Source organism: Guillardia theta (assembly GCF_000315625.1).
Source record: "Guillardia theta CCMP2712 unplaced genomic scaffold GUITHscaffold_51, whole genome shotgun sequence".
Taxonomy (NCBI): Eukaryota; class Cryptophyceae; order Pyrenomonadales; family Geminigeraceae; genus Guillardia; species Guillardia theta.
The window spans coordinates 51944-73858 of record NW_005434623.1 but is presented as its reverse complement, the minus strand read 5'-3'; the positions used below and the strand labels follow the sequence as shown (position 1 = coordinate 73858).

At 53.2% G+C, this 21915-nt stretch overlaps 7 protein-coding genes across 7 annotated transcripts; 2 read left to right on the top strand and 5 right to left on the bottom strand.

Annotated features, from left to right (window-relative positions):
• Positions 1-1856: 1856 nt before the first annotated feature.
• GUITHDRAFT_111290 (hypothetical protein) lies at positions 1857-2251 on the bottom strand (the record flags this gene model as incomplete). Its single annotated transcript, XM_005829529.1, has 3 exons — positions 1857-1949; positions 1998-2053; positions 2110-2251. The coding sequence occupies 3 exons, from the start codon at positions 2249-2251 to the stop codon at positions 1857-1859; spliced, it is 291 nt and encodes a 96-aa protein (XP_005829586.1).
• A 2203-nt stretch (positions 2252-4454) lies between these two features.
• Positions 4455-6336, bottom strand: GUITHDRAFT_153479 (hypothetical protein). The gene has a single exon (XM_005829528.1). The coding sequence runs from the start codon at positions 6085-6087 to the stop codon at positions 4699-4701; it is 1389 nt and encodes a 462-aa protein (XP_005829585.1). The 5' UTR covers positions 6088-6336; the 3' UTR covers positions 4455-4698.
• A 792-nt stretch (positions 6337-7128) lies between these two features.
• GUITHDRAFT_73715 (hypothetical protein) lies at positions 7129-7551 on the bottom strand (the record flags this gene model as incomplete). Its single annotated transcript, XM_005829527.1, has 1 exon — positions 7129-7551. A coding segment is annotated over one exon (423 nt), but the record flags the coding sequence as incomplete, so codon positions are not given.
• Positions 7552-9648: 2097 nt separating this feature from the next.
• Positions 9649-10043, bottom strand: GUITHDRAFT_111287 (hypothetical protein; the record flags this gene model as incomplete). Its single annotated transcript, XM_005829526.1, has 3 exons — positions 9649-9741; positions 9790-9845; positions 9902-10043. 3 exons carry the CDS (start codon positions 10041-10043, stop codon positions 9649-9651), a joined length of 291 nt encoding a protein of 96 aa, XP_005829583.1.
• Positions 10044-11976: 1933 nt separating this feature from the next.
• Positions 11977-13973, bottom strand: GUITHDRAFT_111286 (hypothetical protein; the record flags this gene model as incomplete). Its single annotated transcript, XM_005829525.1, has 2 exons — positions 11977-13795; positions 13846-13973. The coding sequence occupies 2 exons, from the start codon at positions 13971-13973 to the stop codon at positions 11977-11979; spliced, it is 1947 nt and encodes a 648-aa protein (XP_005829582.1).
• Positions 13974-14983: 1010 nt separating this feature from the next.
• Positions 14984-16423, top strand: GUITHDRAFT_73788 (hypothetical protein; the record flags this gene model as incomplete). The annotated part of the gene is made up of 1 exon (XM_005829524.1): positions 14984-16423. A coding segment is annotated over one exon (1440 nt), but the record flags the coding sequence as incomplete, so codon positions are not given.
• A 2154-nt stretch (positions 16424-18577) lies between these two features.
• Positions 18578-18972, top strand: GUITHDRAFT_111284 (hypothetical protein; the record flags this gene model as incomplete). The annotated part of the gene is made up of 3 exons (XM_005829523.1): positions 18578-18719; positions 18776-18831; positions 18880-18972. 3 exons carry the CDS (start codon positions 18578-18580, stop codon positions 18970-18972), a joined length of 291 nt encoding a protein of 96 aa, XP_005829580.1.
• Between the last annotated feature and the right edge of the window lie 2943 nt (positions 18973-21915).

Sequence of the window (21915 nt, the reverse complement as noted above, 5' to 3'; positions counted from 1 at the left end):
TACCTCGCTCCCCTCTCTCAACAAAGCACGCTGTCCTCTTCCTCCTCGTCCTTGCAATCGACATCTGAATCTTGTTTGTGGTTGCATTCCTTTTCGTCGCTGTCACCATCATCACCACCACCACTACCACCACCACCACTACCACCACCAGAATCACCATCACCACCACCATCACCACCACCATCATCATCATCATCATCATCATGTCATTCTCCTTTATTTCTTATACTGTGCCTTCATCTACACCACCATTTGTTTTTCCATCATCATCACCTCCACCATTTTTTCATGTCGATACTGTTCCTCTCCGCTTCATCGTCAACTTTGTTTTCTACCACAACATCATCGCTCCTCCTTCAATCTCTCGTAACCATTCTATGTTCCTTTACATCCCTGCCGCTGTACCAGTACGTCGATCCTCCTCACCTGCTTTCTCAAGTCCTGCCCTCTTTCTCCATTCTCCCACTCCGTTCCTCCCCTCCAGGCTCTTCGTCTGAATGTTTTGAGCAGGTTCGGATTCCGCAGGCTGACTGGAGTGGACTACATACCGCAAGCTGTACGTCCACGAGATCGAGGGAGGGGGAGGGGGGGGGGCAAGCGGGAGGCAGGAGGCAGGAAGGAGTGAAAAGGTGGGAGAGGGGAAGGGGGAGGGTCATGAAAGGGAGGAGAAGGGAGCAAAGTCGGAGGCTGGAAAGAGGAGGTTGGAAGCGAGGGGAGGAGGGAACAGGGAGGAAGGGAGAAATTCATAAGATGTGGTTACAGGTGGAGCTAGCTAAGAACAATATCAAGGCGTCCAAGGAGGAAGGTGGACCTCTGTATGGCATGCCTGACTTGAAGTGAGATCGATGCCACTGCTCTCTAGCTGAACTGATTTATCTCTCCTCCTCCTCCTCCTCCTCCTCCTCCTCCTCCTCCTCCTCCTTGTTTCCCTCCTCCTCGTTTCCTTCCTCCTTTCTTTCCTCTCTCTCCCTCCCTGCCTCCCTCCCTCCCTCCCTCCCTCCCTGCCTCCCTGCCTCCCTCCCTCCCTCCCTCCCTGCCCTGCCCTGCCCTGCCGATTTCTTCTCCTCTCCGTCCCACCTCTATCCGCCAGTGACCTGCACGTTGAGATATTCGTCGACGATCTTCTTCACTCGAACCTTCCTGACGAATCTTTCGACGTCATTCATGACAAAGTTGCCCACATGCTACTCCCTCTTCCCTCCTTCCTGCATTGTCCGATTTCTTCTTCTCTCTCTCCTCCACTTTCCTCCTTCGCTTCTTCCTTCCTGTTCATCTTCTCCCCCCTCCTATCTTCTTCCTCTTCCTTCTCCCTACTGGGCTATCCTTCTCCATCTCTCTTCCTCGCCTTCCTCACCCATCGCAGGGGACCTTGGACGCCATCAGCTTGAGCAGCAAGGAGCATGTCAGCGCTTACCTCCTGACATGTGCCAGGCTCACAGTCAAAGGTTCTCCTTGTACCTCGCCTTCGCTCCTCTACGCCATGAAGCCCTTGTGCTCCCGCACCCTCATCGTCATACCTCCCTCCCTCCCTCCCTCCCTCCCTTCCTCTCATGCTCTGCTCTTTCCCCTCATGCCTTCATCAGGAGGTCTCCTCGTGTTGACAAGCTGCAACTTTGCTGGGGAGGAGCTGGAACATCTGCTGGAGGAGACGAAGAGGTTCAAGCGAGCTGGGGGGCTTTCATACCCGACCATCGAGTTCGGAGGGAGACGAGGGTCGAGAGTGGTGTCGCAAGCGTACAGAAGGATCTGAGCGAGTGAAGTGAGAGGAGGAGAGCAAGAGACGAACAGGTGTTTCATTGTACATGTGAGCTAGAATACATGACAGCATAAGGCTGTCCCCCGTGAACCAGACTAGGTCACGTGAGCCTCACTCCAGATGGCAAGCTGATCGCTCGATGGTGCTTGAGGGAGACGTTCTTGTAAGTGTACAAGTCCTTCGTGATCTTGAGCTGCAGGCAGGACCATAAGAGATTGCAACGCTGCACTGTCAGACTTACAGTCTCTATCTTCCCTCTGATCCTCATCTTCCTTTCCTCCACCTTGTCCAGCAAGTCTGCAACAAGGCTCGGTCAGCTCTCATGCAGCCCGCCATGCACGGAGGGGACTCACCGAGAACGCTGGTGGCAAGGGAGTGCTTGAAGAAATGCTGGATCATGTTGCACTCGTCCATCTCTGATTGCAGCTTCTTGAGGGAGGCCTCCACTCGAATGATCTCCTCCGCATCCAAGTGCTTGTTTGACTTTCTGCTCATCCTGCAGGACCTCTTCCCGCCTTCCCTCCTCCTTTCCTTTTTTCCCCGCGTGCAGCGCGACGGTAATCTGATGCTTGATGGCCTCGCTGCTCGCAGTGAAAGCAGCGAGCTTCTGTGCGCTCTCGGCTAGAGCAGACCTGACTTGTTGCCGGTCCTTGGACGGGTCGCCTTCTTTGCCGGTTGCTGCCGTCCCGGTGGAATCTTCTCTCCTGCGCACTCTGCGCATGTCCAGGCTTGTGCTTCCGGCCTATCTTGAGAGACAGGCTGTGGTGAACGCATGGAAGTGTCGATGCTCAGCAGAGCTGCAAGACTGGGCTCGTCACGTTGAGTCTCATAGGATGCATTAAGGAGCGACTGACTGATATGCGACCCGTCGTATGACGCGGTCATGGAGGAATTCTAATCCACCAGGCAGGAGCTGAAGGAGCTCCTTGAGTACCTCTGTCCGTGCGTTGTATGTGGCAAATGATTGGCTGGGCTCCTGTTGGCCGCGACAACCGTTGTGATGCTATGCAACTGGACGTGTGGTTATGGTCTGAGTTTTATGAGGATATTTGAGGGAGTTGTAGGTGCGATGAGGAGGATCTGTCAATGCATTATTTGAATGTAGGAGATCAGCCAGAGAAGATTTGAAGATTTTCATGAAACACAAGTCAGGGAACTCAAAGAGAAAGTCAACTATGTTTTGAATACAAACACAGTACATAGTATCTTTCTTATTGATTGTTTTATCAACTCAACAATTCACTAACAGCAAGCTTGAATTCATGACAAAAAGCTTAACGGCAGGTATAGTCTGAGTCAAACATTGCGTATGCGAATTTTCCATACTCCTTGAAGATGTACTCATGCTTGCCTGAGACCGGATTCTTCTGTCGCGAGCAGTAGTTTTGCTCTGTGGGATAGACAGGAAAATTCCAGGTCTTGGAGGTCCACAAGAAGTTCACGTTGGCTTCAACTTCATAGCGATGACCGATCTTCATGTTTTGTCCTGACCTCTGCCTCGAGCCACATCTGAATCCGAGGTAAGCTGATCCTGAGAGGATCAGCTCTGCCGAAGCAAAGTACGGCCCCACGCGCAGAGAAGACCAACCAGTGATGAGAGGGTTCGAGCTGAATCCTCCGACCGAGCACGTGAAGTACTCCTGCTTACTAACAGCGCTTCTCACAGACATGCCTGCGCTCAGAACTGCACAGAAGTTTGCGAGGGCGCTCGGCAATCTCATGGGAGGGCATCTACAGATGTTGACGCTGACCAAGATGCTTCCAGAAGCAATCATGTATGGCCGCCGCGAGTTGAGCCCGCGGATTTCTAGGTCAATGTCCCCGGCAAAGGAGGGGCAACCGAATCCGATCTCCGCCTTCATGTACAGGGCGATGTTGTCCAGACATGCCTCCAAGACCAACTCGAGGCCTATGGATCCAGGTACAACTCTCTTGCGCGGGGACTTCTTGGCGTCGCTGATGCTTTTGTACGGGCCAATGATCTGCCCTGAGATTCCTAGCGAGGCGCACACCGATCTCAGAGAAGCGTTGTGACTCTGTGAAAGTAAGTCTCCTTCAGCAACCTTTGAACGAAGTTGCTCGTGAGTCAAGATCTCCCAAGCGTCTTCTCTCTCGTCGTCTCCATGACCTTTGTCGTACAAGAGTCTTCGGGACGAGTTTGAATCGATCAAAAAGGACGAGGTTTCGTTGGAGGTCATCGTCGAGTTCTTGTCAATGGCTTGTCCCCAACTAGGATCTGGAAGCATGATGTCAGAGACTGATCCCTCCACGAGCTTGACAGGCGGAGTGAGATCATTCGAGACGCATGCTTTCAGAGCCACTTCCATGTCTAGCTCGTCAAAGGGAATTGGGTTGTAGTCTTCCGTTTCGATCGGTTTCAAGTCTTCGAATCTCCACCGAAGGTTTCCGCGCACGAACTGATACAGTCTCTTCTTGTAGTAGTCTTCGTAGACCTGGAAGGTTTCGGTCTTACCATCTTGATTCGCTTGGATTTCGAAATGTTTGCAATAAACTTCATTCACTGATTGGAACCCATGGAAAACAACCTTGAAGTCAGATGCTGTAGAAGGATCTACGAGGGTGTTAGGGATTGACAATCCTGATGATGTGCTTTGACTCTGTGAACTTGAACCAACTTGATAACTTGCGTTGACAAGCAAACAGGAACCTCAACACAACCGCGCTCACTGAACGTATAGAAAGTTCGGATCCATTTTATTCGACCAAAACCTACCAAACCAACCAAACCGACCGGATAAGACAGCTAGTTGACTGAAGTATTCGTAACCGCTTACGTAACCCCTAACATACGCTCCCAAGCGCATTATCATCTGAGAAACATCTCTATGAACTTCGCTGATCATTAAGATACTGCATAACAAGAAAACGGCAGCCAACTCAAGTCATTTCAATTGAGTAGCGCGAAGTGCATTAGGCCAATGTTATTCACGTAAGTCCTGCTCATCCTGAGTCGAAGATGAATGCTGAGAATCTTCGTCGGTATCCACCGCTGACTCATCATCGTACGAAACCTCATGATGCGTTGATCTGTCATTCCTATACGCACCGGTTGTCAAATCCATGGACTTAGCTTCTCGATACAATGCTGGTAACAAACTCCCAATACTCAAAGTCTTGTTCACATTTTGCTTTTCCAAGTCAATCAACAACCTCATGACGAAACTCGCGGTCACCTCATTGAACAAATTCTGTGCGAAATACCGTTCAAGACCAAACCTCGTGCAAGCTGTCTCGACTTGTCCTTGTTCATGAAATAATACCATGCAACAAGCAATAAAATGATTTGCTAAAGCTGAAAACCTGTTGACAAAATCCGAAGTCTTTTCCTCTGACCCTTGTATCGTACATTGAATCTCACCCAAAATATACTGCAAGTGCGACAACGACAAATACTCCTTCACCAGCAACGATTTGAATGATTCCCAAGTACCTTGTGTGGAAATTAATCTATCCTCGCCACGCAATGTTTGCAACCAATTCCTCACACGATTACCAACTAATGTTGCAGCAATGTCAACCTTTTGATCTGGAGGGATTCTTTGACGCTGGAATTGAAACTCAAGCTCCCCAAACCAACTTGCCACGGAATATTCTAGAGTCATTTCTCCATTAAATCGAGAAATATCCTTGGAATGAAACTTCACAAGGGAAGACTGCTGCTTGACATGTTGATTTGACATGTCGTTCGACATGCTCGTATCATTTTGCTTGCATGTTGCATCAGCCCCTCTTGGTTCCTTGATCGGAAGGTATTGAACTGCTCCTGATTCATTTAATCTGAATCGTTGCATCATTTCCTCGAACATTTTTTTATTTTCTTCCCTAAGGACAGAGATTTCCTGTTTTGTCTCGACGAGCTCTCTTTCCTTACGAAACATCACTTCCTTGACGAAAGCTTCATACTTTACTTGCATGTCCATTGCGAGTTGCAATTCTTCTCGCAACTTCTTGTTTGCAGCGACCAATTCTTCAAACTGCACTGATTCGAACCTCGGCCGGGTCGAACATGCCGGAGACGCAATCCTGGAAATTTCCAAGTCTACTGCGCCCTCCCTGTCGCGCACTTGTTGCGTGACCGATCCATCATAAGAAGGTATATTAATCCTCGAAAATCCCGCGACGTCTCGCTGATTTCCGTTCGGATCCTCTTCTGAGGTAGAAGGTACCGTCGTAACTTCCCTCATCGTCTTGTCTTCAGACGTTTCCTCATCGAAACTCCTTCTGAAGTTGTCAAGCATGACTGCCAAGCCTGAACTTCCAAGAGGACCATCTCCAGGAGACCTTCTTATCCTTTCTACATCCGATTGCATGTCCAGAGGTTACCTTTCAAGCTCCTTTTCGATCAAGTCAAATCAAATTGTCGCAATCCGCAATTACTTCAAACAAAAACCAAACCTTACGCTACCAATGTTAGGGTTTGACAATCCTGATGATGTGCTTTGACTCTGTGAACTTGAACCAACTTGATAACTTGCGTTGACAAGCAAACAGGAACCTCAACACAACCGCGCTCACTGAACGTATAGAAAGTTCGGATCCATTTTATTCGACCAAAACCTACCAAACCAACCAAACCGACCGGATAAGACAGCTAGTTGACTGAAGTATTCGTAACCGCTTACGTAACCCCTAACTCTTCTATTGCTGACAACTTTCTTGAGGGATTGATCTTCGCTGAGCTCGCAAAAGTATGGCTTGCCTCTGAATGTTTGGTATTTCAATCTGTGTGTTTCATTCTGAATCTTTACAAGCTGTTGTTCAGGCCACTGTGCCTTCGATTGAATCGTCTTGGCCCAGTGCCTTCCATTATACAGCAAACTGTACTGCTCTTCTTCTAATCGTAGTCCATTCCTGTTGAAATCTTCTTTCGTTACCCAGTTCACGGTCTTGCCCGCACCTGTCTCGCAAGAATACGTTGACATCCCTGTTTCGTCTTCACAAAATTCCACCTCAACGACATGCGCCATGTACTGCATGGGAGGAGATGCTGGTAGCTCGTTTGGCAGGTCATGCTCCGTCTTGTCTCTCGGACTGATCGCTTTCTTGATCAGATTGAACATTCCAAGGATTTCAACCACGCCGAGCAAGCGCCTGCCGCGTGCATCGATCTTGAAGCCGGCCCGGGAGAACGCTCCCTCGAGTTTTTCGTGGAAGAAGATGGCTTCACCATCTAGAGTGATTTCTCCAAGATGCGTATAGATGACAACAACACTTCCATACCTGCTCCAGACCTCTTCGTACCTCGCAAGAGCGAAGATTTGAAGGTGCAGAAAAGACTGTCCCTGAACAATTTTCATTGATTTCAGTTCTGCCAATTGCTCATCATCCAAAAGAGAAGTCAACTTAGCAAGACTGGTAGATTGAGCAGTCATAATCGGGCTTGCAGGGCAGGTGCCGTTGGAGCAAGACATGTTGAGCATCGTGCGAGATGTCAGAGTCCCATTCCTGACGTCAAACTCTGTCGAAGCAACACGGACAGGCTCGCTTGTTCCCCTCACTGTAAGAACTCCTCCAGCTTTTACTTCGCTTTCCTTTGTAATCTGAATGACTGAATACGTCAAGCCAAACACTGAGGCTAACATGATCAAGGAAAGCGCTCCAAGTGCGATGAGAAAGTTTCGATACATCTTCGACTTGTACTGTTCTCTTTTCAATGTCGCAAGCCCAGCCAGTATCTCATCTGTGTCAAGAGCACCATCTCCGTTGGTGTCGAGCATCTTCAGCTGCTGCTGAGCACTGGAGGGAAATGCATCGAAGGGAATCTGCCCATTCATCTGCATTTGCAAAAACCGGCTGTGGAGCTCGAGGGCAGTGGCAACTTGCTGCACGTCCACCATGCCCTCGCCATCTGTCTCATGCATGACACTTTGGGTTTTCGCTATGATCTCCTGGATTCGAACCGGCAAGGCTGAGAAAGGTATCTTCCCTGCATCCAGACACTGCAGCACGTTGGAGATCTCCTCAATCTCCTTGCGATCTAGCGTTCCATCCTGGTTCTTGTCAAAGCGCCGCAGAGCCTGCGCTAGCCTCGGAGGAAGCAACTCAAGTGGAAGACTCTTTATGTCGTCTTCTTGCGCATCTTCCTGCATATCTTCCCGCACATCTGCGATCTGCACGTCCACCGTGACCAGGTCGGCTGTCGCCATTGCAAGCGTCAGGTTCCCCAACTCTTGCTCCCCACAACTGCTACCCCTACCCCTGTCCCTACCACGTACAGGGACCCCCATCTGCTGTAAACCCCCATGCTGTACCCGGTAGTAACCCAGCTATTGCTAGCGTCAGGTCAAGTTCCCCAACTCTTCCCCAGCCTGTACCCCTCCTCCCTCCCCCCCTTTTTTTATTTTACTGCCATAGTGCACCTACGGTCATTACCCCTAAGTTAACCCTTCGAGCAACTGGTAGCAGTACAGATACGGACCCACCCCTGCTCGTGCATTGCCGGAGAATTAGACCACTAGATATAAGGGTCCTTAACGGCTAGTGACGTAGGGGGTTACCTCTACAACTTGAACCAATAATAATGCCCCCGTTCTGACACGCGTGCGGCACCACTGAAAAGTCCGCCGGCCCCGGGCCCCCGATACCGATCTCAGCCGCCAGGATCTTGTCATACTCCCGGGCGGCCAGCCGGCCGGGCATGGAGCTTCTTTCAATGAAAATGAAGCTTTTGTTAGCGTAAAGCAGCCGGGAAAGAGCAGGAAACACAGATCATTCAATGCTTTCCCTTCAATCAATCATTTCTCCCACATCACGAAGCCGGCCTGCATATTATCGGGGTGTTCGAGGAAGCACACTTTTTGTTCCGCTTTTTCTTTTTCGTCTCGTTCGAAGTTTTGAGAAAAATTCGCATTGAAAAGAGAAGCTCGATCTGGTCTCAAGCACACTCAGACAAAACCCACGGTCACTCATCACATAGAACTCGTTAAAAGACAGGAGTTTATGCCTCAAACTTCGCGTAAAAGCAAACCTAAAGATATAATTAAAGAAGAGAAGGTGATAGTATCGAGAAATGAAGAGAATTTCAAAGAGACATTGAAAAACGAGATCAACCGTATCTATAGCTTTACAGATGAAGATGAGATTCGAAATGTTCATTCATCCAATCCAGAAAAGAAAAACCCTGTAAGATAGTAACCGAGGCTACGGGCATTTATTTCTGTTTAGCTTTGTTAAAATGGAAGAGCATATAACTAATCAACCAAACAATCATCATGACAAAGAAAAGCAGCACAGAACACACGGACAGGGAGATGATAAGCAAGAAGATAAGGATGACGATAATGAGGACGATGATGATGATAATGATCATAATGATGACCCCCATCTCTCTTCCTCACCTTCCTCACCCATCGCAGGGGACCTTGGACGCCATCAGCTTGAGCAGCAAGGAGCATGTCAGCGCTTACCTCCTGACATGTGCCAGGCTCACAGTCAAAGATTCTCCTTGTACCTCGCCTTCGCTCCTCTACGCCATGAAGCCCTTGGGCGGCTCCCGTACCCTCCTCGTCATACCTCCCTCCCTCCCTCCCTCCCTCCCTCCCTCCCTCCCTCCCTCCCTTCCTCTCATGCTCTGCTCTTTCCCCTCATGCCTTCATCAGGAGGTCTCCTCGTGTTGACAAGCTGCAACTTTGCTGGGGAGGAGCTGGAACATCTGCTGGAGGAGACGAAGAGGTTCAAGCGAGCTGGGGGGCTTTCATACCCGACCATCGAGTTCGGAGGGAGACGAGGGTCGAGAGTGGTGTCGCAAGCGTACAGAAGGATCTGAGCGAGTGAAGTGAGAGGAGGAGAGCAAGAGACGAACAGGTGTTTCATTGTACATGTGAGCTAGAATACATGACAGCATAAGGCTGTCCCCCGTGAACCAGACTAGGTCACGTGAGCCTCACTCCAGATGGCAAGCTGATCGCTCGATGGTGCTTGAGGGAGACGTTCTTGTAAGTGTACAAGTCCTTGGTGATCTTGAGCTGCAGGCAGGACCATAAGAGATTGCAACGCTGCACTGTCAGACTTACAGTCTCTATCTTCCCTCTGATCCTCATCTTCCTTTCCTCCACCTTGTCCAGCAAGTCTGCAACAAGGCTCGGTCAGCTCTCATGCAGCCCGCCATGCACGGAGGGGACTCACCGAGAACGCTGGTGGCAAGGGAGTGCTTGAAGAAATGCTGGATCATGTTGCACTCGTCCATCTCTGATTGCAGCTTCTTGAGGGAGGCCTCCACTCGAATGATCTCCTCCGCATCCAAGTGCTTGTTTGACTTTCTGCTCATCCTGCAGGAACAATCAAAAATTCCGACAGGCTCCCTTCCAAACGCTCTCTGAGTGCCTTTCCCTCTTGTGCTTCTAAATCTTTTTCACTTCTTCTCTCCTTCCCTCCTTTCCTTGCTCCTTTCCTCGCTCCTTCTCTGCTCTCTCCTGCTTCTCTTCTCTGTTTCTCTGCTTCTCTGCTTCTCTGTTTCTCTGTTTCTCTGCTTCTCTGTTTCTCTGCTTCTCTGTTTCTCTGCTTCTCTTCTCTGCTTCTTCTGCTTCTCTGCTTCTTTCCTCCTCCTCTGCGTCTTTCAGTCCTTCTGTTTCTCTTCCTCTTCTCGCAGCTTCGTAGATCGTTTTCCGTCGGGATCTTCCCTTTTACGTTCTTCCGCCCCACCCCACCCCACTACTGTTTCCTTCCGCTTGTCGGCAACCCACCCACCAGTACGGCTTCAATCAACAATTTTACCGAGGTATACTACCCCTACCCCCATTTCCTGTTGCTTGGCTAGGAATGAGCCCCCGTACTTTCTCTGCTTACCTTTTTCAGAGTCAGATCAATACACAGCAGGACCCCTTCTTTGCATGACCCACCCCTTTATTCCCCTACTTTGAGTTCCCCGACTCCCAGAGAAGTTTACCCCTTGATGTACCCCTACCCCCTTCAAGGCTTCACATCAGGTACAGGACCGGGTGAAGTCGGACATTTGACTCGGTCGCTCTTTTTTTTTCCGGCGGATGACTCGCCCGGAGTAAACTGGCGGCCGGTGGATGACTGAAAGTCTCATGGCCGCATTGAAGGAAAATTGAGTCAAGAAGTAGTAGTGGCAGCGGTAGATGCCTAACGGTCCGGCATCTTTGGTCAGTCTTTGCTCAAAGTTAAGCTAACGGTAGAGGTTTTGCATCCCGGCTTTTACCGTACTCAAACTTGGTACTTCCACTCCGGCCCGGCAGTGGCCCCGGCTCAGCGCCGGGCCTCAGGCCGACGGTCCTTGAAAAACTGAACTTAAAATGCTTGCCAACGAACTTAAACTGAGGCGAAGGCTCAGGCTTGAAGGCTTGCCGCTCACGGTTCAGCCGGCGCCGCCGGGCCCGGCCCGGCCCCGGGCCGTACCGTGAGTGAAGTCCTGTCCGCGGCGCCGGGCCGGGAACTTCGGAACGGCGGAAATGATGCCAAGGAAAGTTACCGTAGTAAAGCAATGAGTTAGGACTCCGAAGTGAATAACCGTAAGCGGCCAATCCTCACATCACATTCACTGTCATGACTCTTGCAAGGTGCCAGCTGAGCTGACGGACACTGTCATATACAACAGTGCCACGGTGACTCTATTGGGTTCGAATGTAGGCCCGGGCTGCCGGGTACATCAGTCAAGGTAGTTTTTCAACCGTAATGCATTTCGGAGAGCTTCCAAGTTCACCGCTTCACCTTCAGTGTGGAACGCCTAAAACCAACCCTCAACCTGCCTGGTTTCAAGTAAGGCCTTATGCCTGGTTTAAACTTAACTTACCCCCGGTGGAGTGAGACGCATACCGGAACGCCCCACGATGATGCGGCAGCGAAGCATAGGGTGGCCTCGAGCTGATGGAAGATCCTGGACAAGTCGGATGAGAGGCAGTCGAAAAAAATCCGGGCAGTGTAGCGCTATGGGAGGATGTGATGAAGAAACGAGCACAGGAATTGCAAGAACTCGGAATAAAACCCAACCATAAGTGCTGCGTGACAGCTGATCGAGACAGGTGTTGGCGAAAACTACAACAAATATCAAACCAACATGTGAAATGCGAAGGCTGAAGAGCTTTAAGACACAACTGAATGCATACCAGACTTTTAATGATTGTAATTCTAAACAAAAATCAGAAGGGCTCAGGAACCTCAAGAGAAGAAACATTCAAAAACACATCAAAACTGAATCACAGTCGCACGACAACTAGCAAAGAAAATCCCTTTTCAAGGCTTCACCGCTTCCCCTTGTGGAACACCTGCAGGATTGTCCCGAAGATCAGCTGCAGACCCAGCGCATACCCCGCAAGCACTACAAGATCCTTCCACACAGGCTTGTCCTCCATGTTGTAGAACTTCAGCACCGCCTTCCCGTCCGCAAACTGCGGGCTGTTGACAAAGTACTTGATGCCCTCAAACTCGTTTACCATGAACGCCCTGAAAGAGTAGGTGTGGAACGCGATGTAGTACCCCCAGATGAAGTAGTCCGGGATGTCGTCCTTGATCTTCATGAAGCCCTCGCACAACATGAAGAAGCCGTACACCGCTGCCCCCAGCGCGATCCCGATGATGTAGTGAGGCACCACCGACGCCACCACGCACATGAACGCCTCCGCTGCTACCAGCGACAGGAAAAGATCCACCAGGAACACCCCAAACCCGTTGAGCCCCGACGGCAGCACCACCAGCAACGTGCTCACCAGCGAGATGATGAAGAGCCCCGGCAACGACATGAGGAACGTCGCCAGCACGTAGGCCGGCACCATGTACCAGCCGTTGGCTCGCTCGCGTAGGAACACAGCTCGCTCCACGATGAAGAAGGGCAGCACCGCCACCGACATGAACACCAGGAAAGCCGCGACGTAGAAGAGCATGGTGATGCGACTGTTGATGTCCGACGGCCCCAGCTGGAGGTCCCAGAACATGAAGCCGATCATAGCGCAGAGCATGATGTACATGATGAGGCGGACGAGGAAGATACCCGGGTTACGCGCGTTGTTGAAGAAGGCTCGGTGCGACAGAATCATCAGCTGCACCAGGAACCCGTTGGTCTTCTTGTGCGGGTGCACCTGGTGGTCGATGGGCCTGGTCAGCCCCGTCGCGAGCGCCATGCCCTCGGGCTGGGTCTTGAAGCCTGTCGAGAGCGCCTCGATGTCCGCGTGACCCTCGAAGTCCGTGTTGGCCAGCCTCAGGAAGAAGTCTGCCGGGTTCGAAAGCCCCGGGCAGGGATACCCCATCCGTCCAAAGTAGTCCACAGAGTCGCTTGCCGCCCCGAAGTAGAGGCACTTGCCCTGCGACAGCAGACAGAATTTGTCGAAGTTCGCCCACACCTCTGACGGAGGCTGGTGGATAGTGCACACCACCGTCGTCCCCATCTTGGCCAGGTGCGACAAGTGGCCCATGATGTTCTCTGCCGCCGCCGAGTCGAGGCCTGACGTCGGCTCGTCCAGCAGTAGGATGGAGGGGTTCCGCACCAGCTCCACCGCGATCGACAGGCGGCGGAGCTGCCCTCCGCTCAGCCCCTTGCGGAACACGTCTCCTACGATCGTGTTGGTGCACGAGTCCAGCCCCAGCACATGGATCACGTTCTCCGCCCGCATCCTCCGCTCCTCCCTTGTGCTCTCCGAGTGCGGGATGAGCAGGTCCGCCGCGTACGCCATCGTCTCCTTGACCGTGAAGGGCGTCTGCAGCGCGTACTCCTGCTGCACGTACGACGCCACCATGCTGAACGTGTCGTCTCGCACCTTGCCATTGACCAGCACGTCGCCGGAGAACTTCCTGCCCTTGCGGTTGGGGTCGATCCTCCCGGCGATGGCGTCGAGCAGGGTGGTCTTGCCGCCTCCCGAGGGCCCGCAGATGGCGAGCATCTCCCCGGGCCGGACGATGCCGGAGATGCTATCGAGGATGCGCTTGTCGATGACCTCGCTCTGACCGGTCTGAGGGTTCTTACGGCTCACGCGGACGTCGTAGGTGAGGTCCTTCCACGAGAGGGTGACGGGGTTGATGTGGAGGGCCTTGTATGCGAGGGAGTTGGCGGAGGAGGCGCCTCTCAACCTGAAGGAACAAGGTAAGCTCACCGTACAAGTCGGGAGCAAGCTACTTACAGGTTGTTGCGATGTACCTCCTGCATCTGGGCATGTATCGCTTCCCTCTGTTCGATACCATGGAGCATCTCCCTCGGATGGTCGATGCTGAGCGCCACTAGATCAGAAGCTCCTGCTGCTCCCAGCATGTCTCAGGTCGTGCTAGGGTTTCTTCCTCCTTGCACCCCTCGACCCATCGACTTTTTCATTTTTTTTATCAAAAACTTGAGAGCTGCCTCAGGACTCCATCGGGGGCAGCAATCATAAATAGAGTGATGAATAGTAGATCATACTCGGTGTCTTTCTCTACCATGCTACACCTGGCAAACAAGTTAATTTTGTCACAGACAATCACGGACGTGCGGTACTGGACCCACCCCTCGTCAGGTCTAAGAGGGGGTAGGGGGTCATGATATTGTTGCAAACCACCCAATGGACTGCACCCATTCACTCATATGAAACCTTAACTTCTGAAGGGGTGGTATACTGTGCTAAAAGCTCAGGGAAAAGGGGGTGGGGTCCAAGGTCGTTCGTAGCTCGTGAGTGTGTACCCGTCCTTTACCTGCAACGGGGGGGTGGGTATGTACTAGGCAAACGACCTCGTTTACAGGTAAGTTGTTGGTACGGGTTGCCGCAGAAAGTCGCTTCGCAGTTCAAGGGCAGTTGGAAGGAACAGTGTAGATCAAGGTCGAAGGAAAGGAGGGGATACGTAGCGAGGACTGAGACCTTATGCGAGTGTGAGCTGTTGTCCTTGAAGCCCATACACAATTACGACTGCACTGCCTAGCGCTATTTACGCAAGGTCGTCAGAGGGAGGAGATGTACAATTTCATTACTGTAGACAGCAAGTGTGCGTGAAGAGAATCGCACACACAAGGAAACATCCCGTATCTCTGTCTTTGAAGCCCCATTGATCCTTTTGTTTCCCAGGTGAATGATAGTCACACCTACTCCTGTCAGCATCATGACCTCGTCGTCGTCTCCTCCCTCTGTCAACATCTCAGAATCCGATGTTCTTGAGGTCGGGACAAACTTCGGTTCACTGTCGACCCTCCAGTGGGAGCCGATCAGAGCTGAAGTAGCTGTGAGCCACCTCAGCAAGCTCTCTTTGTCCCCTGAGCCCCAGCAGAGGTCGGACAACATCAGCCGATCGGCCTCCATGGCGTCCACCTTGTTAGCGGAGAAGAAAAGCCTTGTCAGCCACATCGAGCAATCGGTGATCGGCGCCGGCATGCCCATTCACACACCATTCGGCCCGCGGAAGCTGACGTATGCCGACTACACAGCATCCGGTCGATCTCTCACCTTCATCGAGGATGCGATCAGGAACACAGTCCTCCCGCACTACGCCAACACGCACACGACTGTGTCGCATACGGGGCGGCAGACCTCCAAGTACCGTGAAGAAGCACGGCACATCATCCTCGAGAGCGTCAACGGGCGCAAAGACAAGGACGTCGTGGTGTTCACAGGCTCCGGCTGCACGGCTGCGATCTACAAGACTGCACAGCTACTGATGCATCGCCAGGACTGGAAAGACTCGGCCGGCACCCCGGAGGCCCCCCTAGTCCTCATCGGGCCGTACGAGCATCACTCCAACATCCTGCCATGGCGCGAGAGCGGCGCAGACGTGGTGGAGGTGCAGCTGAACGCAACGGGCCAGGTGGACTTGGACCATCTCAGGAGAGTCCTGCGGCAGTACCAGAGCCGCCGCATCAAGGTCGGATCTTTCTCGGCTGCCTCCAACGTTACGGGGATCCTGACGGACGTGGAGGCGGTTGCGACTGTTCTTCACGAGCACGGAGCCCTCGCCTTCTTCGACTACGCGGCTGCTGGGCCCTACGTGGACATCGACATGAACCCCTCGAGGCCTCTGGCGTACAAGGACGCTGTCTTCATCTCTCCGCACAAGTTCGTGGGGGGGCCGTCGACCCCCGGGGTCCTCGTGTTCAAAAAGGACTCCCTGTATGAGCCCTGCAAGAATCGTGGAGCTCCGGTCACACCTGCCGGAGGGACCGTCCTGTTCGTATCCAACTTGGAGCATCGGTACCTGGACTCGGTGGAGGAGAGGGAGGAGGGAGGGACGCCGGAGATTGTAGGAGCGATCCGGTGCGGGCTGGTGTTCCGACTGAAGATGGAGGTAGGGCCGAGCACGATTGTGGAGAGAGAGCACCACTACTGGTCTCAAGCCCTTGCTGCCTGGAAGGCGAATAAGAGTATCATCATTCTTGGGGACACGAGCGTCGCGCGACTGAGCATCGTCTCCTTCGTTGTTGCACATGGGAACAAGCTGGTTCATCACAACTTCGTCGCTTCTCTCCTCAACGATCTCTTCGGCGTGCAAGGCCGAGCAGGCTGCTCCTGCGCTGGTCCTTACGCGCAGAAACTGTTCAACATCTCTCCCACGTCCGCGTTGTGCCTAGAGCAGACGGTACTGCAAGGAGAGGAAGGGATCAAGCCGGGCTTTATTCGCATCAATTTCAACTTCTTCATCTCTCCCCACGTGGCTCGCTTCCTCATCGACGCCGTTCTGTTCGTCGCAGAGCACGGGTGGAAGCTGCTGCCCTTCTACAAGCTCGACGTGAACACGGGCGAGTGGCACTACACGGGGAGCGAGAACAAGCTGGTGAAGGAGGCAGCCTCTCTCAGAAACATCTCCTTCTTCACGAGCTACAGCCAGGGAGCTGACAAAGCGCAAGTCCTCACTCCGGAGGAGATCGACAACTACTTCGAGCAGGCCAAGTCCATCGTGAGAGACGCGGAGGCCCTGGTGCAGGCCGGAAGTGTCCAAGGGACGACCTTGGGGTTCCGAAGCCCCGAGGCCGTGTGCACCAGCTGGCTCCTCTCCTCCAAGGACGCAGTGGACAACCTGCGGGCCGGGTCCTGGCCGGCTCCAATGAAGACACTCAACGTGTACGAGAGCAGCGAGCTCCCCTCGGAGTACTACTACATGACCCACGGGCTGTGCCTGTACGAGGTCTGGATCCACATCACCAGCCTCAAGATGCATCGGGCGAGCCGGTACGCGAGCAGCATGCCGAGCATCGAGGGAGTGAAGAAGGAGGCAGCGCACAACTGGCGGGCGATGACCCCAGGGCAGCGAGCCGACATGAGGAAGACCCTCCATGCCCTGGTGCACCAGGCATACGGAAGCTGCGTGAGGAAGCAGGCGAAGGGGGAAGCTGTGGGTTGGATAGATCGGAGAGCGGAGAAGGAGGCGATGGTTCAGAAGGCTGCTGCTGCTTTCGTTGCCTTAGAGGATGACGCTGACTATGCCATGAAGCCAGGGAAGGCTGCTCCTCCCCGGGTTGGCTGCTTCAGCTTTCTGGGAGGGAAGAAGCCAACCCCCGGCTTCAATGTCACCAGCGACGTTGTGGTCACACAGTAGCAAACTGGTCTCATCGCTTTATCAGAGCTCTGCGGAGGTGAGCTCAAGCCTTCGCAGGAAGGAATCTCATTGAGCAGGAGTGTGTAGCAGCAAGAGAAGCTATGGCCTTCTCTTACAGCCACAATGGCCGCAAGGACTTGAACGGCTACTGGGTCTCTGGTGTACAACCCGTGTTCAGCAACAGATTGTGCAACGTACGGGAGGTATTTCCTGTACTGGAGTGTGTTCATGTTATCAATAAAATTCATATGTCTACTATTCACCTTTGAATATGATCCAGCGAAGGTGCCTTGAACATTTGCTGTAGACGTCTGCATACAGCTTCGGAGTGTTACCCGAATTTGGTTGCGTTGAGTGTTAGTGTAGTGACTTGTGAAATTCCTTTCAAGTGTTCCCCCCTACCCAATTGTTTGCTTTATGACCTCTGGACTACTGAATGTTGTACAACGCTCGCCTATCTGCTTCCGAGCAGGTCTCTCAACAACAGCTTTCAGATAATGACTGACGATCCGAGGGGGATGCTGATGAACAAGGACAACCGCACCTTCACGCATTCAGTGGGGATAAAATCGTTGGAAGACCTGGCTCAGCAAGTAGCGTCTCTCCCGGCATCCGGGGCGATTGGCATGCCAAGCTCTATCTGCTCTTCCAGTCATGGATGCCCATGCTCTACTCATGGCTCAAATCAACAACTTGCCTGGGTTGAGTTGGATACCGCCAGGCAGACCCCGCAGAAGGATGTGCTCGCGAGGATCTGGGTGGTACAGAGGTAGCAGCAGCAGCAGCAGCAGCAGCAGCAGCAGCAGCAGCTCTAGAAGTCGAGTGAATTTACAAGTCGCGGCCCAATCAGTTGCATAGCATCACAACGGTTGTCGCGGCCAACAGGAGCCCAGCCAATCATTTGCCACATACAACGCACGGACAGAGGTACTCAAGGAGCTCCTTCAGCTCCTGCCTGGTGGATTAGAATTCCTCCATGACCGCGTCATACGACGGGTCGCATATCAGTCAGTCGCTCCTTAATGCATCCTATGAGACTCATCGTGACGAGCTCAGTCTTGCAGCTCTGCTGAGCATCGACACTTCCATGCGTTCACCACAGCCTGTCTCTCAAGATAGGCCGGAAGCACAAGCCTGGACATGCGCAGAGGATCAGGAGAGAAGATTCCACCGGGACGGCAGCAACAGGCAAAGAAGGCGACCCGTCCAAGGACCGGCAACAAGTCAGGTCTGCCCTAACCGAGAGCGCACAGAAGCTCGCTGCTTTCACTGCGGGCAGCGAGGCCATCAAGCATCAGATTACCGTCGCGCTGCACGCGGGGAAAAAAGGAAAGGAGGAGGGAAGGCGGGAAGAGGTCCTGCAGGATGAGCAGAAAGTCAAACAAGCACTTGGATGCGGAGGAGATCATTCGAGTGGAGGCCTCCCTCAAGAAGCTGCAATCAGAGATGGACGAGTGCAACATGATCCAGCATTTCTTCAAGCACTCCCTTGCCACCAGCGTTCTCGGTGAGTCCCCTCCGTGCATGGCGGGCTGCATGAGAGCTGACCGAGCCTTGTTGCAGACTTGCTGGACAAGGTGGAGGAAAGGAAGATCAGGATCAGAGGGAAGATAGAGACTGTAAGTCTGACAGTGCAGCGTTGCAATCTCTTATGGTCCTGCCTGCAGCTCAAGATCACGAAGGACTTGTACACTCACAAGAACGTCTCCCTCAAGCACCATCGAGCGATCAGCTTGCCATCTGGAGTGAGGCTCACGTGACCTAGTCTGGTTCACGGGGGACAGCCTTATGCTGTCATGTATTCTAGCTCACATGTACAATGAAACACCTGTTCGTCTCTTGCTCTCCTCCTCTCACTTCACTCGCTCAGATCCTTGTGTACGCTTGCGACACCACTCTCGACCCTCGTCTCCCTCCGAACTCGATGGTCGGGTATGAAAGCCCCCCAGCTCGCTTGAACCTCTTCGTCTCCTCCAGCAGATGTTCCAGCTCCTCCCCAGCAAAGTTGCAGCTTGTTAACACGAGGAGACCTCCTGATGAAGGCATGAGGGGAAAGAGCAGAGCATGAGAGGAAGGGAGGGAGGGAGGGAGGGAGGTATGACGATGAGGGTACGGGAGCCGCCCAAGGGCTTCATGGCGTAGAGGAGCGAAGGCGAGGTACAAGGGGAATCTTTGACTGTGAGCCTGGCACATGTCAGGAGGTAAGCGCTGACATGCTCCTTGCTGCTCAAGCTGATGGCGTCCAAGGTCCCCTGCGATGGGTGAGGAAGGCGAGGAAGAGAGATGGGGAAGGATAGCCCAGTAGGGAGAAGGAAGAGGAAGAAGATAGGAGGGGGGAGAAGCCCTCATGGACAGGACTCCGGAACTTCCGAAGGCGAGGGAAGGCGAGGGAAGGCGAGGGAAGGCGAGGGAAGGCGAGGGAAGACGAGGGCCCGGAAGGCGAGGGAAGGCGAGGGAAGGCGAGGGAAGGCGAGGGAAGGCGAGGGAAGGCGAGGGAAGGCGAGGGAAGGTGAAGGCGAGGGGAAATGAGTCGGGAGGGGAGGGAGGGAAGCGTTGTTCTTGGAATGTTTCAGTTGTGATTCTCTCTGTCGCAAGTTTTCAAGTTCATGGCATTCGGACCAATGCACTGCGGCAGTGCTATGCCGCGGCGGATTACGGTCACTAGTACTATCTCTTTACTCAAAGTTAAGTTAAAAACCAGTAGGCTACTAGTAATATCTCTTTACTCAACTTGAAGTTAAGATTCGGTTCCCTACGGTCGATAAACTTTACTCAGTCAAAGTTAACTGAGTTAACCTAAACCCTACGGTCTATACGCCGGGACGGTGCGCTCTCGGAAAATAACGGAGGCAACAACCGTTACAGGACGCAATGGCGAGGCCGAGATGAAACGATTGGATGCTTGAGGGCTTTTGCTCAAAGGGGAGGCGAAGGAGGGAGGAGAGGAGGAGAGAGCAGAGGAGAGGAGAGGAGAGGAGGAGAGAGGAGAGGAGAGGAGAGGAGAGGAGAGGAGAGGAGAGGAGAGGAGAGGAGAGGAGAGATGGTAAGAGAGGGTAGAGAGGAGGAGATCAGAGGTGATGGAGATAAGATAGCAAGGAGAGGAAGTATGGAGGGAAGAGGAATAGAAAGGGAGGGGATTCATATTGCTCACATTCTTATAGCAGGCAGAACGATACCAGACAGATGTGTAGCCGCGCGCGAACAATGCCAAGACGGGAAAGACCCTGATGCACACCTGCACACACATGAATCAAGCCCTCCTCTTCGCCGTCCTCCTCCTCCTCTCTGAACCTTTAGCGTCAACAGCGTTGGGCAGGGTTCAAGTCAGCTATCCTGAGCTGCCCGCTCAACGCGTGAGGGCTAGAAGGCAGCAGGATATATGGAGGGAGCAACTACCAGCGTCTCTCGTCTCGAGCTCGACCAATTTCGACCTGCTGAGACTGAGCGGGGGCAGCCAAGGACTGCTGGGAAGCATCAAGATGTGGATATGGACAATTGCAAGGTAGTGGAGGAGAGTTGAAGAGGACGCTTGCAGCTGAGGAGGAGGGAGCAGGGAGCAAGGAGGGCAGGAGCAGGAGCAGGAGCAGGAGCAGGAGCAGGAGCAGGAGCAGGAGCAGGAGCAGGAGCAGGAGCAGGAGCAGGAGCAGGAGCAGGGGCAGGGGCAGGAGCAGGAGGAGGTTTGCAAACGGGAGTCAACGATGTGCATTGAGGACGGAAGGGAGAGGAGAGAAGAAGCGAGGACATTGGGCAAGGGAGGGGCGAGAGCGAGGAGGTTCTGAATGTTTTGTCGCAGCTACGTCATCACAGCTGCTGAGATTGAATGTTTCCGACTTGACCTCTTCTCCTCCTTGCTGAAAGGTTAACATCTTCCCTCCTAGCCAGTTCCTCCTCTGCTCATTCGACATCTGTACCTCCCCCTCTCCTCCCCTCTTGCTTTTCTTCAATTCCTTTTCCTTCGCGTTTCCACTGCTGTCCTCCTCCTCGTCCTCCCACTGTTTACTCTACTCCGCCCCCGCACTTCTCACCCCCTCGCCTCCTCCTCCTCCTCTCTTTCCCCCCATTTCTTTCATTCTTCTCTCCCGTCCTCGTGCTGACTTGGCTTCCCATGAACAGGTCAACTCCTCTCCATCTCATCGGAGGAGGACGACAGGACACCGCAGGCCCCTGCTGCCCAATCGTCTCCCCTCTTGCCAGCAGCTGGAGCAGGTGGAAGGAGCGACGGGCGGGACGAGAGGCCGCCGGAGTCAACGGCGACGAGCATCAGCATCAGCGCTCCCAACGCTACGCTGAAACCTTCTAGTGCGATTGAGGCTGCGCAGGACAAGGATGCCCCTCCAGCAAGAAAATGCCGCGTTCTACAGCAGGCATCGTCCTCTCCCCTCCTCTCCTTGTTGACCTTCGATCACTCCTCTCTCCACTCCTCTCCTCCGTACTCCTTCCCTCTCCTCCCTCCTCCCCCTCGTCGTCCTTTCCTTCCCCCTCCTCCTCTCTCTTCTGTTTCCCCTCCTAACTCCTCGTTCACTATCTCTCTTGCCTGCCCTCGCCCCTCTTGCCCTCCCCTCCCGTCTTTCCTCTTCTTCTCTCCTCCCCTCCCGTCTTCCCTCTTCTTCTCGCCTCCCCTCCCGTGTCCCCTCTTCTTCTCTCCTCCCCTCCCGTCTTCCCTCTTCTTCTCTCCTCCCCTCCCGTCTTCCCTCTTCTTCTCT

Coding starts and splice junctions, on each gene's coding strand:
- GUITHDRAFT_153479 (XM_005829528.1), bottom strand. CDS start 6,087: ATGCAATCGGATGTAGAAAGGATAAGAAGGTCTCCTGGAGATGGTCCT.